At 42.4% G+C, this 13,642-nt stretch overlaps 1 protein-coding gene across 1 annotated transcript in view; it reads left to right on the top strand.

The window, feature by feature from the left end:
* The window catches only part of SLC9A6 (solute carrier family 9 member A6), a 36,657-nt gene extending 31,255 nt beyond the window's left edge, over positions 1-5,402 (top strand). Inside the window, exons 14-16 of the mRNA XM_032773168.2 lie at positions 1,103-1,182; positions 2,889-2,994; positions 3,823-5,402. Coding sequence (XP_032629059.1) covers positions 1,103-1,182; positions 2,889-2,994; positions 3,823-4,098 — 462 coding nt within the window. The 3' untranslated portion in view covers positions 4,099-5,402. The remainder of the gene's footprint in view (positions 1-1,102; positions 1,183-2,888; positions 2,995-3,822) is intronic.
* Positions 5,403-13,642: the final 8,240 nt, after the last annotated feature.

Below are 13,642 nucleotides of genomic sequence, written 5' to 3'. Positions count from 1 at the left end.
TGCCCTGGAGGAGAATTCCCTCCCGACCCCAAATATGGTGATCAGCTAAACCCTGAGCATGTGGGCAAGACTCACCAGCCAGCACCCAGGAAAGAATTCTCTGTTGTAACTCAGATCCCATCCCATATAACATCCCATCACAGACTGTTAGGAGGAGCCCAAACCCATCAGGCTGCAAGCCAAACTTTTATGAAATATTTGATTGAAGAAAAATATTGTTGTTCAAATGGCAAAAACAGTGAATCCATGTGAAGCATCTGCATTTAAAAATCTCTTCTTTAAGAAATGATGTCATTTGAGTAGCAAACACTGCAATGGATCAGAGGTTTTCTGTGTTCAGCTTCTTGATTTTTCAAAAGCAGCACACTGCACTGCTGGGCATTAAAAAACATGGCCTCTGCCCCAACAAGTTGGCTCTGTTATAGGGACAAATAACATTAGACAAGGGGGAAGGGAATGGGAGGGAAGTCATAGAATATCAGGGTTGGAAGGGACCTCAGGAGGTCATCTAGTCCAACCCCCTGCTTAAAGCAGGACCAATCCCCAGATAGATTTTTGCCCTGAACCCCTAAATAGTCCCTCAAGGATTGAACTGACAACCCTGGGTTTAGTAGGCCAATGCTCAAACCACTGAGCTATCCCTTCTCCCCCTCCACTTCTCTTGGGCACGATGTGTAATTCCACTGTAAACTGTTGCAGGAGTGAGGGTTTGCACTGGAAAGGTGGTAGAAGGAAGTGGTTTCTGAGGTTGAGCAGTACTAACATTTCTAATGCAGAGATTGGCTGGTCACATGGTACAGGCTGCACCTTCTTATTTCTGCTTGCTAAACTGTGTTAAAAGATGCTTCAGATGAAATACCTCACTAGTATTAGTTGCCATGTAAGCAGTTGCTGAAGGCACCATAAGGATGTTACACGATTGCCAAAAGAATGTGTGTGTGTTTTAGCACCTTAATTCATTATTCTCTTTGAAAAAGCTGGAGAACCCCTCTTCCTCGACTTACACATCTAATCAGAACAATGGGTTTTCATGCCGATCCTGTTCCTAGAGAAAGAGAATTGCGTTGTGCAGTCATGGTTCAACTTATGACTCTTGTTGCAGGGTGTCCCGGAAAGTGAAAGGAGGAGTACAAAAGCGGAAAGTGCCTGGCTGTTCAGGCTGTGGTACAACTTTGATCACAAGTATCCTTAATGGAAATAAGGACACATCAGAGCCAAAATCTGGCCCATCTGAGTAACCCTGTTAACTCAGGGCATGCTTTGTCCCCTGGGAGTAGAGTAGCCAGCGTTAACTGATCCATTGTTCTTCTTTACTTCTTATAATATCTGTACCTGTGAGAATTTATCCAACTCTTACTGCCCACAGTTTTATATGAATGGCTCGGCTCAAAGCCAGGCTCACCATAAGGATCATGATATGGAATTATTTAAGTTCCCTGTGTGTGTGATTCTTGTGGCAAGAGTCCAGTAATAAGTTCTGAGGCTCTTCTCAGCCCTTTCTTGTTAAAACATTCTGAATTTTTGCTGTGCCTGTCTCATTTGTCCTAATGCATCACAATGAATTAATAGTGAAGTGATTTGCCAGGCTCTTACGAAAGGTGCTGTCTGCTGGAAAAGTGGTTGGTGTTGCCCTTTTTAGAAAAGAGTGTTTAACTGGGGCTGTGTTCTGGTACGTTCATTATGCTTGTTTCCCTGTTCATTTGGTTGCTATCGTGTTTCCTCGTGTCTTTCATTTGGATGGTCCCAAATATCTAGATTTCCTTTACAATTTATGTTTGGAACTGGTTGCCGTATTTCAGTTGAAGCACCATAGTCCTTGTAAAATACTCTGTATTCTTTAATGCAGGAAGTGGGAAGAAGGCTTTTTTTAAATAAAGAGGCGACGTAAGCCTCTCGGAAACAAAATGGTTTCAACATTGAGCTTGTTCTGCTGAGCATTAGCAGGTCTCTGTGCTGCCTGTGCCAATAGCAGCTGCAGCTTTTTGTCCGGGGGAAAACTACTGACTAGCATGTAAGAAGGAAGTGAATGTATCACGCAGGGGCAAACAGCTGGGCCCAAGCTCCAGCATGTGGATGCGGAACTAGATTTGGAATCCGGTTATGGTTTTAGTCTCTTCAGCACTTTTGCTAACCCAATGATGGGATTTTCCAAAGTAACTTGGGAGCTCAAGTCCCACTGAAAGTCATTGGAACTTATGCTCCTTAAGTCACACAGGGCACATTATCATTAGGAAAAAAAGATGTGTTCTTACCTGACGTTAGCTAACGTGCAGTAACTGGTTCGAGATGAAATCCTGGTGAAGACAGGGTGGTTCGTAGTTTGCACATGAGTTAGGAGGCTGAGGTAAAGACTTGGAGAGCCCAGGATTTGCCTTGGCCTGCTAACTTGTGTGCAAACTGCTAACTGCCTTTTCTTCACTATTTTACCTCTTGTTAGTCCCATGCAGTAGCTAACACGAGAGAAGGATGCCCCTCTGTTCCTAGAGAAGACAATGCCTTAGGCACTCTTGAAAATCCCACCCAAAACCTTTGCTGTTTGCCCTTAAGCACACCCAGAAGATGAAGTGACATTTCGCCCTGAGACAGTGTGATGGAGACGCTTGCCAAAGAACAGCTCTAGCATGTGCGAAGGGATGCTCACAGCAAATAGCAGAATCAGCAGCTGTGCAAAGGGTCTGGCATAGGTTTGACTGACTTCTTACCTCTGTTGCTTGATGCTGTGTTCTCAGCAGGGCTGCTTGGTACTGTGTTCTCTTTCTTGACTCCCTAATCAACAGAAATGTTTAAATTTTGTGCCCTGTCTCAGCTTCATATTTCAGCCCCACGGCATTGTGTGCTTGATTTATAAAGACAGCCTTGCTCCGTCTCTGCCTTAACACACCCCACAGCTATCTGAAGCCTCTGTTGACGCACAGTGGCCCTCCTCTCACAACGACACTGCCTAGTTGCTGCGGACCTGTTGCCAGATGCCTGACGAGTCCCCAGGCTTATGAAGTAAGTCTCGTACTAGTCTGCCAAATGTGTTCTTTCTACCCCAGTGTTGTGTGAATCGGATGTATTTATCTTTCTGTCCACTTTCTGGAGGATGGACACTGATCCTTAAGTCCAATGTTTTGGGGGGGTTTCATCTGTTATCTAAAGTATTTATTCATCAGCTTTTTCACTTCACCAGTGTGTTGCCAACACATGGGTCACTGTTGGGAACTATCTTGGGACTCCTGCTGCGTGAAACAGCTGATGCTGGGAGCTTTATGGAAAGTCAGATGCTTACTCTGGCAGATGAAGTACCTCTCTTGTGCATTTTGCCTTCACAGGTGAAAATAATTGGTCACAAAGTGACCGTGGCCTTGGAGGTGGTTATGTCTTCCATACTACGCGGTCATCATGACATTTACCACGGTGGATGGATTGAATTAGAAACCAGAAAATAGCCAGTCAGGGTCAAACTGTTTATAGAATCCAGACACCAGCAGTTCTTAGTACCCATAATGCATCTAGTCATTTGTGAACTGTTGTACATGATAGCCTCTTATGATGGACTCAGTCCCTACCAAGAGTTTAGTGAGAAGTGACAGCTCAGAAGAAACATTGACCTGAAACCCTTCTTGTCCTCACTCAGTTAAGCTAATATCTCATGCCTGTGTCTTTGGATTGAGGAAGTCTTCGAGGGCACAACTTTGTGGTCAGAGATGTGAAGGAGAATCCATCACTGGATACTGCTTCTCGTCTATTATTGGTTGTTCTCAGACTTTGGGACCAGTTCTAGCCTTATGTATAAGAAACCGATAAGCAAATAAACTCTTGATTCTTTTTATCATTCAGAATCAAGAGCAGCTGAAGGATGATGATTCCGACCTTATTTTGAATGATGGAGACATCAGTTTGACATATGGGGATTCTGCTGTGAACGCAGATTCTGTCACATCCAGTGGCACGTCGAGGAAGATTGTAGGAAACAGTTCTGAAGATGCGTTGGATCGGGAGCTGGCATTTGGGGACCATGAACTTGTAATACGGGGGACACGCCTGGTCCTTCCCATGGATGATTCCGAGCCTCCGTCAAGTTTGGTAGATAGTGCAAGACATGGCCCAGCGTAAGATTTACGTTGCTCGATTTAATTGACAATAATAGCTGCATATGTGATCACGAAGAAATATGTACTACCTAAAATCTAATGCATGTCTCAGAATGTCTCAGCTGTATAAATATTATTTATATGGTGTCAGAAGAATATAAATATTCTCTACAAGATGGCTTGTGAAGAGCAAGCTGCAGTTTCTTAAGTTGAAAACCATGCTGACTGCACTGTGTAGAAAGAAACTAGTTTTTAGCATAATAATCCTTTGCACATGGTGGACTTCTTTTCAAGTGGTGTGATGTATGGCCTTAGGTCCCAGCTAGGTAGGGAAAGTGGCTGATTTCTCAGTTGTTAGGGCTCAGAATTCAGCTTGACAGAGACCAGAATGACAAATGAAATGTTGCCTTAGCTTTGCCCTACCTAGAGTCGTTAGGGAGGTGTCAGCTAAAGATGTAAATTGCTTATTAGTCACATGATGACTGTTTTGGTCTCTCATATATCTGATTGTCAAATACTCACATTATAATATTGGCAACATCTCTGCTCAGAGATTGGCCTGATGGTCTAGTAGCCAGTCATACTCTGCACTTCTGTATTTGAGTCTGAGCCGGGGTCCCCATTTATCCAGGCCAGGAGGAGCTGTAAGGCGGCATTGACTCAGAATGCTTTGCTCCTGGGAAGGAAAGGGAGCATTTTGCTCTGAAGTGACTCAAGCCATTGTTTAGATAATGGGGCATCAGCAGAAGCCACTCCCAGCCTTCCTCTGGTCCAGGGTAGGTCACAATGATGTATGACTTTTCAGATTGGGGCCCAGAGCGTCACAGTTTGTGTTTCGCAGTAGTATTTGAGGGAAAGAATTGATCACACACAAGCTGCATCAGGCTTATTGCACAGGCTTTGTAGTTGGTGAGTTTGCATTTCAGCTGTGTCTTAAAGAGCTTTTCTAAAGACAACAGACACATTTTTAACAGGTGATTGAGTTCTGAATTTTGGGAAGGGGCCATGTCTCATGCGACTGAAGCTCTTTTACTGATGAGTCATTGAGGAAACTAAAGAAACGTACAAGTCTACTGCTGTTCCATGCTGTACCACAGAGTCGCACCTGTCCAGACTGGAAGTGTGAAGGTTGTAGATTGAAACTGTACATGCAGATTTCTTAAGACGTATTTAGAAAATGAGGTGGTACTGAAACAGAGTTGTCCGTCCTCCTGTCTGGTTGAAATTGTTGCACTTTGATACACTGCATGCTGAGGAGTTACTGTAATCTCCTCCCTGATTCATTCTCATGTCTCTTACTGTTTATAATAAATGTTTGTGAGCTTCCATGTTTTTACATTTTTCCAAGGAAGAGCACAGAACAATTTGCTATTTCACATTAGAGTACTAGGATTTATTCTTCAATGATGGGAATGGCTAAAGGTGCAGTGAAAATTTAAGAAGCTGAGAACTCTTATTTCTTGCTTTCCCCAGGAAAAAAGTTCCAGCCTAGAACTTAACCGTGTGTAATTTTAATACATTTTTAGCCACACAATCAACCAGTCCTTTCACAGTCACAAATACACACACTAGGCTGATTTCAGAGTTAGCACTGACTCACTCTGTTAAAACAAGAGCGTGCTTCCTCAGGGTAGCACGGGACCGGCTCCTTAGAGATGTCTGAGCACTCACAACTCCTAGTGATGTTGCTTGGACTGAGTGTATATTTATAGTTCAGAAAATAAAATTACCTTTTTTCATTTTCTCAGGTCTAAATAACATTGCCTTAAAATTACTGAAGTGGAACTAATATTTTGCAGTTAAAATAGCCCCAAGAATTTTTTTTTTCCTTTTCAGGCAAAATGTGCAGTTTTTTTCTATAGGACTCCTCTAGAACCATGTACATTCTGCATTTACATTTTAGGAAATAAGACTCTTCATTGCACCCAGTAAATGGCAGTTTTAGCTGTTAACATACCCATTTGTTGTTTAATGCTAGCGGGTTTGTTCCCTGCTATGCAGGGGTTCCATGCAGTGTGAATTTTATATTATGTCTGTATCTTAACTTCATGTGTTCAAAAAAGAAAAAGAAAGAAAAAAGTTAATGTGTTGATTTTTGGCTGCCGCACCATTATACATCAAATATTTTTTTATTTTGCCTTTTAAAAAGAGGTAGGTTAAATAACTACCTCCTGTTTTTTCCTCTGTATTCTGAGTGACTGTGAATTCAATTTACAAAGATCCATGCTGATACCACAGAATGTGGAAAACACGGCTATTGTTCAGATATGCCGCTAATAAGAGTGCATCATCTGATTTCTTCAGTTACTAGATATTCAAAGCAATTTGAGATTGCTTCCCAATCTCTCCCCAGGAGAATCCACTGCTGTCAGAGCACTGTAGACCCCCAGCTATGCCCACTTAATAGTTTCAGTGGAGAAATGCCCAATCACTCCGATCCCAGTCAGAATTCCTATAAGGGTACGTCTAGACTGTGGCTTCGAGGGTGCTTCCCAAGGCATGTAGACAAATGCACTACCTCTGCTCAAGCTAACACGCTAAAATAGCAGTGTGGCCGTGATGGCTCCAGCTAGCTATCCCCATCCAATTCTGTCTGACCCCTTCAGTACTACCAGTTTGTGCTGCTGCGGCCACGCTGCTATTTTTGGTGAGCTAGCATATGTCTATCTACCTGCATTGGGAAGCACCCTCCCAGATGCTGCATAGATATTCCTAAGAGACAATTCCTGAAAATTGTTTGCGGTGTCGTTGTAGCTATGTTGGTCCCAGCTTATATGAGAGAGAGACACACACACCGTGGGTTAGGTAATATCTTTGATTGGACCAACTTCTCTTGGTGAAAGAGACAAGCTTTTGAGGTTACACAGATCTCAAGAAGAGCTCTGCGTAAGCTCAAAAGCTTTTTTCTTTTTTTTTCACTAACAGAAGCTGGTCCAATCAAAGATATCACTTTGCATTGGGTGCGCTGAAGTGTCCCTAGCAGCTAGGGCCTCATCCGGTACTTATTGGAAGCAGTGGCAAAAGCCTCACTGGTTCTGTCTAGCCTAGGATGAAAGGTGTCGTGTTAGGATGTGTTTGCGTGCAGCCTTTATGTTTGGAACTGGTCAAGTTCAAAACTAGGCCATGCTCAACTTTTAAAACACGTTAGGAAGAAGGCGTTAGCTAATATATGCTACTGTCACACCATAAATCCTACCCTAGACAAGGCCTTTGATTTGGAGTTAGGGCCTGCATGCATTGCCTCTATAGCCTAAAATCCTGTGAGAAATCAAGACTCACCTGGCAATGCCAGGTATCATCACAAGGCCGGAATTAACTCCTATTAATTAATTGTTGTTAATGTGTTTCTTTCTCCAGCTTTAATACATTAGCTACAGTATTTGAATTGCCAACACATTACTAAAGTCCTAGGCTTTTGATGTCAATTAACATTTTAATTGATTATTGAAGTACTTTAGAGAAATATTCTAGTGTGTATATTTTTGTGGAGTCAGGAATTATATTGTGTGTTAAACATAATGTAAGGACTGCTTCAAAAATAAAAATGGAATGAGTGAATCAGTCAAAGCTGAGATTCAGGAGTGACTTTGTAGAAACAGCTCAAACTAACAGTAAACTATTTCCTTTATCATATTGTAGTGGAGAATACAGAGGGCTTGATCTTCAGTGGTGTTGAGAACCTACAGTTTCCACTTACTTCAAAGGGAGTGGTGAATGCTTAGCACTCCTGGCATTCAGCCCTGTAGATCTTTTGCCAGATATGTAAAACAGCCCCAGATACACAATTTTTCAATGCTTTTATAAAGATTTAGAGAAGTCACCCTTTGGGAATCCTCTCATCTGTAAATTGAATTGACTTGGGTTTTGCACATGAAAAAGCACTGTTGATTAAGTTTTGATTTTTCTTCTAGTATTGTTGAATTGTCCAGTAATGGCATTAACTTCAGTAGTTGTAGTGTTTGTGCAGTTGGCTTGTGATAGTTGATGATCATTATTGCATCTTCTGTTTACACCGACTAAATCTTTTTACTGTTCCGTTGTACTGTTAAAGAAGGATCTTAGGCCTATAAAAAGTTTTGGTTTTTTTTTCTTGAATAAGTCTGTAGTGTTTCTTTCATTCACAGGGAAATAAAAACCTATAACAAATGTGACAGAGACATGACATTTTTGCATTATTAAAAGAATTTTTCACAGGCATGTGATAAATGGACAGATGATCAGCCACTGCTACAAATCACTGACATTGCATAGCATGTGGTTTCTTCCAATTAAAACTAATTATTTGGAGCAGTACGTTGAAATGTTAAAAGATGTTCACAGCTTGACTGTCCTAATATCAATACAGCTTTGGAGGGTGGAAGGTAAGCAGGGTGGGGAATGGCTGGTGGTGATATTGCTTATAATTCTTGCAGTAGCATCTTGGTCCACGACCAGGGCTCCTTTGTGTTAGGTGCTGCACAAACCCAGAACAAAAAGACCACCTTTGCCTGGAAGAGTTGACAAACTTTGCCTAACATCGGAGGCAATATCTGAATACCACAGACAACACAAGGGAACAATGGAACAATACTGGTCAGATGGTAAGTGGCCATTGCAGCTCTCAGGAACAGCTGGAAGTTGTGGTGGTGGTGTCATTAGGTAGACTGTCCTGAATCAATCAGGGTCCTACTGTATAGTTAGGGGTCATGGTGCTGCGGAGGTTTTGCTGTAGGAGACAACATAAAACAAAGGGGCTAACAACCTGTGGGTTCTGAAGACCCCACTCAGATGTTAGCCCCTGGATCCTGGTGGAATTCTAATTACATTCTGCTCGCCCAGATTTCCCCTTGCAGCTACATTTTGAGACCACTCTCCTCGTCGTGTCCTGCCTGGTTTTAGGCGCTGTGTGCGTTTGGAGCAGCCATCGTGTTCCCCAGCTGAGGTGGCTTAGGGTTGAGTGAAGTGGTTCCTTCCTGTTTTCTTTTTAAGGCCTCAGAGGTCCTTCAGCATGAAAGATGTTATGGAAATTTTGGAGATGTAACTTGGGGGTTCTCTAGCCCTGTGCCATTCATAAATCTTCATTGACCGCGTATTGCCTAAATTTGCATGCAGTGTGATGAGGCATCCACCCCACACTGGCAGAGAAGGGGTTAAAAGCAGCCTAGACAGGCTGTGCAGGGAACAGCCAATAGGAGAGTGGCTGTGAGGAACAGCCCATCAGGGCCTAGCAGGCCCATATAAAAGGGAGCTTCTGGCCAGAGTTTTTCCATTACTGTAGGGAGCCCAAGGGAGTAAACTGGGTTCCTAGAGGGCTGCAGGAGGGTAGCGCCTCATACAGGGCAGCTGCTAGCAGGGACCATGGGAGCTAGAGAGCACTCTTGGCTGGCTGCTGGGACTTGCAGGCTCGAGGCCCTGTGAAGAGGGTGAAGAAGGTGCTGGGGAAGTGGCCCAGGGAATTTGAAGTAGCACTGGTGAGACGTTAAGGAGAAGCAGCAGGAGGCTGATAGCTACAGGGTCCCTAGGCTGAGACCTGGAGTCGTAGGTATGCCCAGGTCCCCCCCGAGCTCGCCACTGGCTACACTTTCGAACTGAGATAAACATGAACAGTGACGTGGCCAGAAGGCTGAGTTAGGAAGAAGACGCTGCAATACTTGCACTGAGGTGGGTCTCCAGGTGCAGCCAATGAGGGGCGAGGCACCACCAGAAAAGGGCACACGGGCTAGCAGAGCTAATCCCTGTGACGGCCTGCAGGAGGTGCTGAAGTGGTGAGTGAACCCTGTGACATCCAGAAATACACTGCCTCTTTTTCATGTACCCACAGTTCAGAGAACAACATTGTCACAGGCCATCAATAGTGAAAAATTCTTCCCCTGCCTTCCCTCTGCCATACCTAGGGATTTTTATTCTGCAGGCAGATGGGAGGACATTGCTCAGTATCCTGGAGAGGATATGACCTTACTGGTGTTCAGTAGGTTGCATAACTGACCCATCTTTTGAAATAGGACATTACAATACATTTGCACCAACTCATCTGTGGTACATAGTGGTAGCAATACAATGGAGTTCTGTTGCATATTCCATCCCCAGACCTCCAGGTGTATTTAAAAGAACCTGCACAACACCCCTGTGTGGGAGGTATTCTCTCCATTTTGCAGATGGGAAGACTGAGGCTCAGGGGCACCGCAAACTTGAGGTTGAGTGACCAAACTTGGGGTTGAACCCATGACTGAAGACTCTCAGGCCTTTGTTTTAACAATAAGCCCATGATTATTCCTTCCTGGACATGTCCTGGAAAAGCACTTCATGAACCCCCTCTCTACAGGTGTGTATGAAGCATTCTCTGTCAGAGATATACAGGGCTGACTAATCCAACCCAGCGGCACGCTATCTCACTTCCTGTGAAGATATTAAAGCACTTCTGTTGTGTAGGCAAAACAATGGACCTGTTCTCTTCTTAAATAACTCAACTCTTCCGTAAAACTCTAACCCATGGGGACTGAGGAAGGTAAATGAATCTGTGTATAGTTCATATGTAAAAATGTATGACTTAGGCGAGCGATGTCTTCTCTTTAAACTGTGGCTGTACGATATTCTAACAGTGCAGAGGCAATGGAAACTACGTAGCTTTCATCCTTCCCCTGTTCGTGGCTAGAGCCGTGCACTCAGGAAAGAGACATCTGATTTGTATTTTCTGAAGCCCTGTTGATTCTCCTCTGTGGTGGTGAGTCACCAGCCCCTGAAGCTGACTCTGCCAAAGCACTGACTGCAGCCTGCAAGCAGCCTAGAATGGGTCTCTCAGGCCCCAGAGACAAGAACTGCTTGCCCAAAGTCACATTTTGCCTTTGGAGCAGCCTGGAAATCTTCAAGCAAGTTTCTTTTCTCAGCAGAAATGTGTACAGCTGAATAGTGAGCATACACTCAGTCTCTCAGTTTGATTTGCACTAACCTAACAAAGAAAACAGGTTACAAATGTTAACATCACCATTTATTACATGTAAATTTATTCAAGTTATTTAGAGGGGCATTAAACTCGGATGAAAAAAACAAAAGCCTGTACTCAAAGGGAAAGATACATGCAGATTTACTTCATGCCTGTAACCTTTATATAGCCTATCAGTGCTCCCAATATCTAGTGGCATTATATAAGGGACTGGCTTATTAATAGTTTTATAATGTGCATAAAATAACTACATATCAGGGCATAACAGGTACAGAAAGAGACAATCACAAGGAAATAACCATATGCATCCTCCCACTGATCTACTCAGGTTGTTAATAATGCTTTCATAATAGAAAACAAGGTTACCCTGGCTTTCAAAGGGTGCAGTCACATTTTGAGAGTTCAAATGTTTACTTAAGTGTAAACCATAAGGAACAATATTTTAATCCAGGAGTCTGACTGACTGTAAAGACTGGTGGTGTTTGCCTTTGAAAGTAGACATGAAAAGAGCATATAAAATAACGAATGGCCTACAGAAGATAGATCAGGACCTCCTGTTCTACTTATCTCATAATGCAAGCAAGAAGAAACTTGCAATGAAATTAAATGGTCACAAATTCAAAACTGATGAAAGAATTTTTAACACAATGCATAATTATCTGTGGAACTCATTGCCACAAGATGTTATGGAGGCCAAAAATGTAACAAGATTCAAAAAAGGATTGATCATTTATACTGATAGCAAGAATATTGAGTTAATGCTAACACATTCAGGAAGAGATCTTAAATCATTTTAGAGATTAGGAGGAGACATAAAGGTGGAGGCAGATTATTCCATATCTGTCTGTGGCAGGGTTCTTACACCTTTCTCTGAAGCATTCCTGTGGTGGGAAGAACACCTCAGCAGCCCAACACTGGCATTTAATTTCAGGGGAAAGGGGAACTATGCAAAAATGAGGAGGTTAGTTAAACAGAAATTAAAAGGTACAGTGACTAGAGTGAAATCCCTTCAAGCTGCATGGACACTTTTCAAAGACATTGTAATAGAGGCCCAACTTAAATGTATACAGTAAAAGAACTAAAAAGAGCCACCGTGGCTTAACCATGTAAAAGAAGCAGTGAGAGAGAAAAAGGCATCTTTTAAAAAATGGCAGTCAGATCCTATTGAGGTAAATAGAAAAGAGCATAAACACTGCCAAATTAAGTGTAAAAATGTAATAAGAAAAGTCAAAGAGGAGTTTGAAGAACAGCTAGCCAAAAACTCAAAAGGTAATAAAACGTTTTTTAAGTACATCAGAACAGGAAGCCTGCTAAACAACCAGTGGGGCTCCTGGACAATCCAGATACAAAAGGAGCACTTAAAGACGATAAAGTCATTGCGGAGAAACAAAATGAATTCTTTGCTTCAGTCTTCATGGCTGAGTATGTTAGAGAGATTCCCAAACCTGAGCCATCCTTTGTAAGTGACAAATCTAAGGAATTATCACAGATTGAAGTGTCATGAGAGGCGGTTTTGGAATTAATTGGTAAACTTAACAGTAACAAGTCACCGGGACCAGATGGCATTCACCCAAGAGTTCTGAAAGAACTCAAATGTGAAATTGCGGAACTATTAACTATAGTTTGTAACCCATCCTTTAAATCAGTTTCTGTATCCAATAACTGGAAGATAACTGATGTAACACCAATATTTAAAAAGGCTCTAGAGGTGATCCTGGCAATTATAGACAGGTAAGTCTAACGTCAATACCGGGCAAATTAGTTGAAACAATAGTAAAGAATAAAATTGTCAGACACATAGAAGAACATAAAATGTTGGGCAAAAGTCCAACATGGTTCTGAAATGGAATCGTGTCTTATTAATCTATTAGAGTTCTCGAAGGGTCACAAACAATGTGGACAGAGGATCCAAGTGGACATAGCTGTAATTATATATCAGGAAGCTTTGAACAGGTCCCTCACCACAATCTTTTACGTAAATTAAATTGTCATGGGAATAAACGAGGGAAATCTTTTCATTGAGAACTGGTTAAAAGACAGGGAACAAAGAGTAGGAATAAATGGTAAATTTTCAGACTGGAGAGAGGTAACTAGTGGTGTTCCCCAAGGGTCAGTCCTAGGACCAATCCTATTCAACTTATTCATAAATGATCTGGAGAAAGGAGTAAACACTGAGGTGGCAAAGTTTGCAGAAGATACTAAATTGCTCAAGATACTTAAGACCAAAGAGACTGTGAAGAAATTGAAAAAAAATCTCACAAAACTAAGTGACTGGGCAACAAAATGTGGGAATACACAGCCGCATTCATTCATACTGCACTGTCTCTCCACTCTCTCTGCTGTTCTGCAGAACAGAAAAGATAATGAAACATAAAAGGCTCCTGGTCCCTGAATCAATTTTATTATCTATTTCAGAACCTGGTCTGCTTACAAAAGCAGGGCAGCTAGGCAGCATGAAGCACTGGTGCAATATCACCCAAACTTAACCTTGGGGATTTGTAAAACAGTCCAAATCTCACTAGTTGCAGCTCTTGTTTGGGGGAGGCAGGAGGCTGAGATAATTACCAGCAATAGGAGGGGAAAATTTTAAGGTAGAATAAGTGATTGTATCTTGCCAACTCCCCCTCCTTGGAATTTGCAGTAGGTT

Source organism: Chelonoidis abingdonii, chromosome 8 (assembly GCF_003597395.2).
Source record: "Chelonoidis abingdonii isolate Lonesome George chromosome 8, CheloAbing_2.0, whole genome shotgun sequence".
NCBI lineage: Eukaryota > Metazoa > Chordata > Testudines > Testudinidae > Chelonoidis > Chelonoidis abingdonii.
The sequence above is the reverse complement of the archived record's forward strand: the minus strand, read 5'-3'. Positions and strand labels throughout refer to the sequence as shown.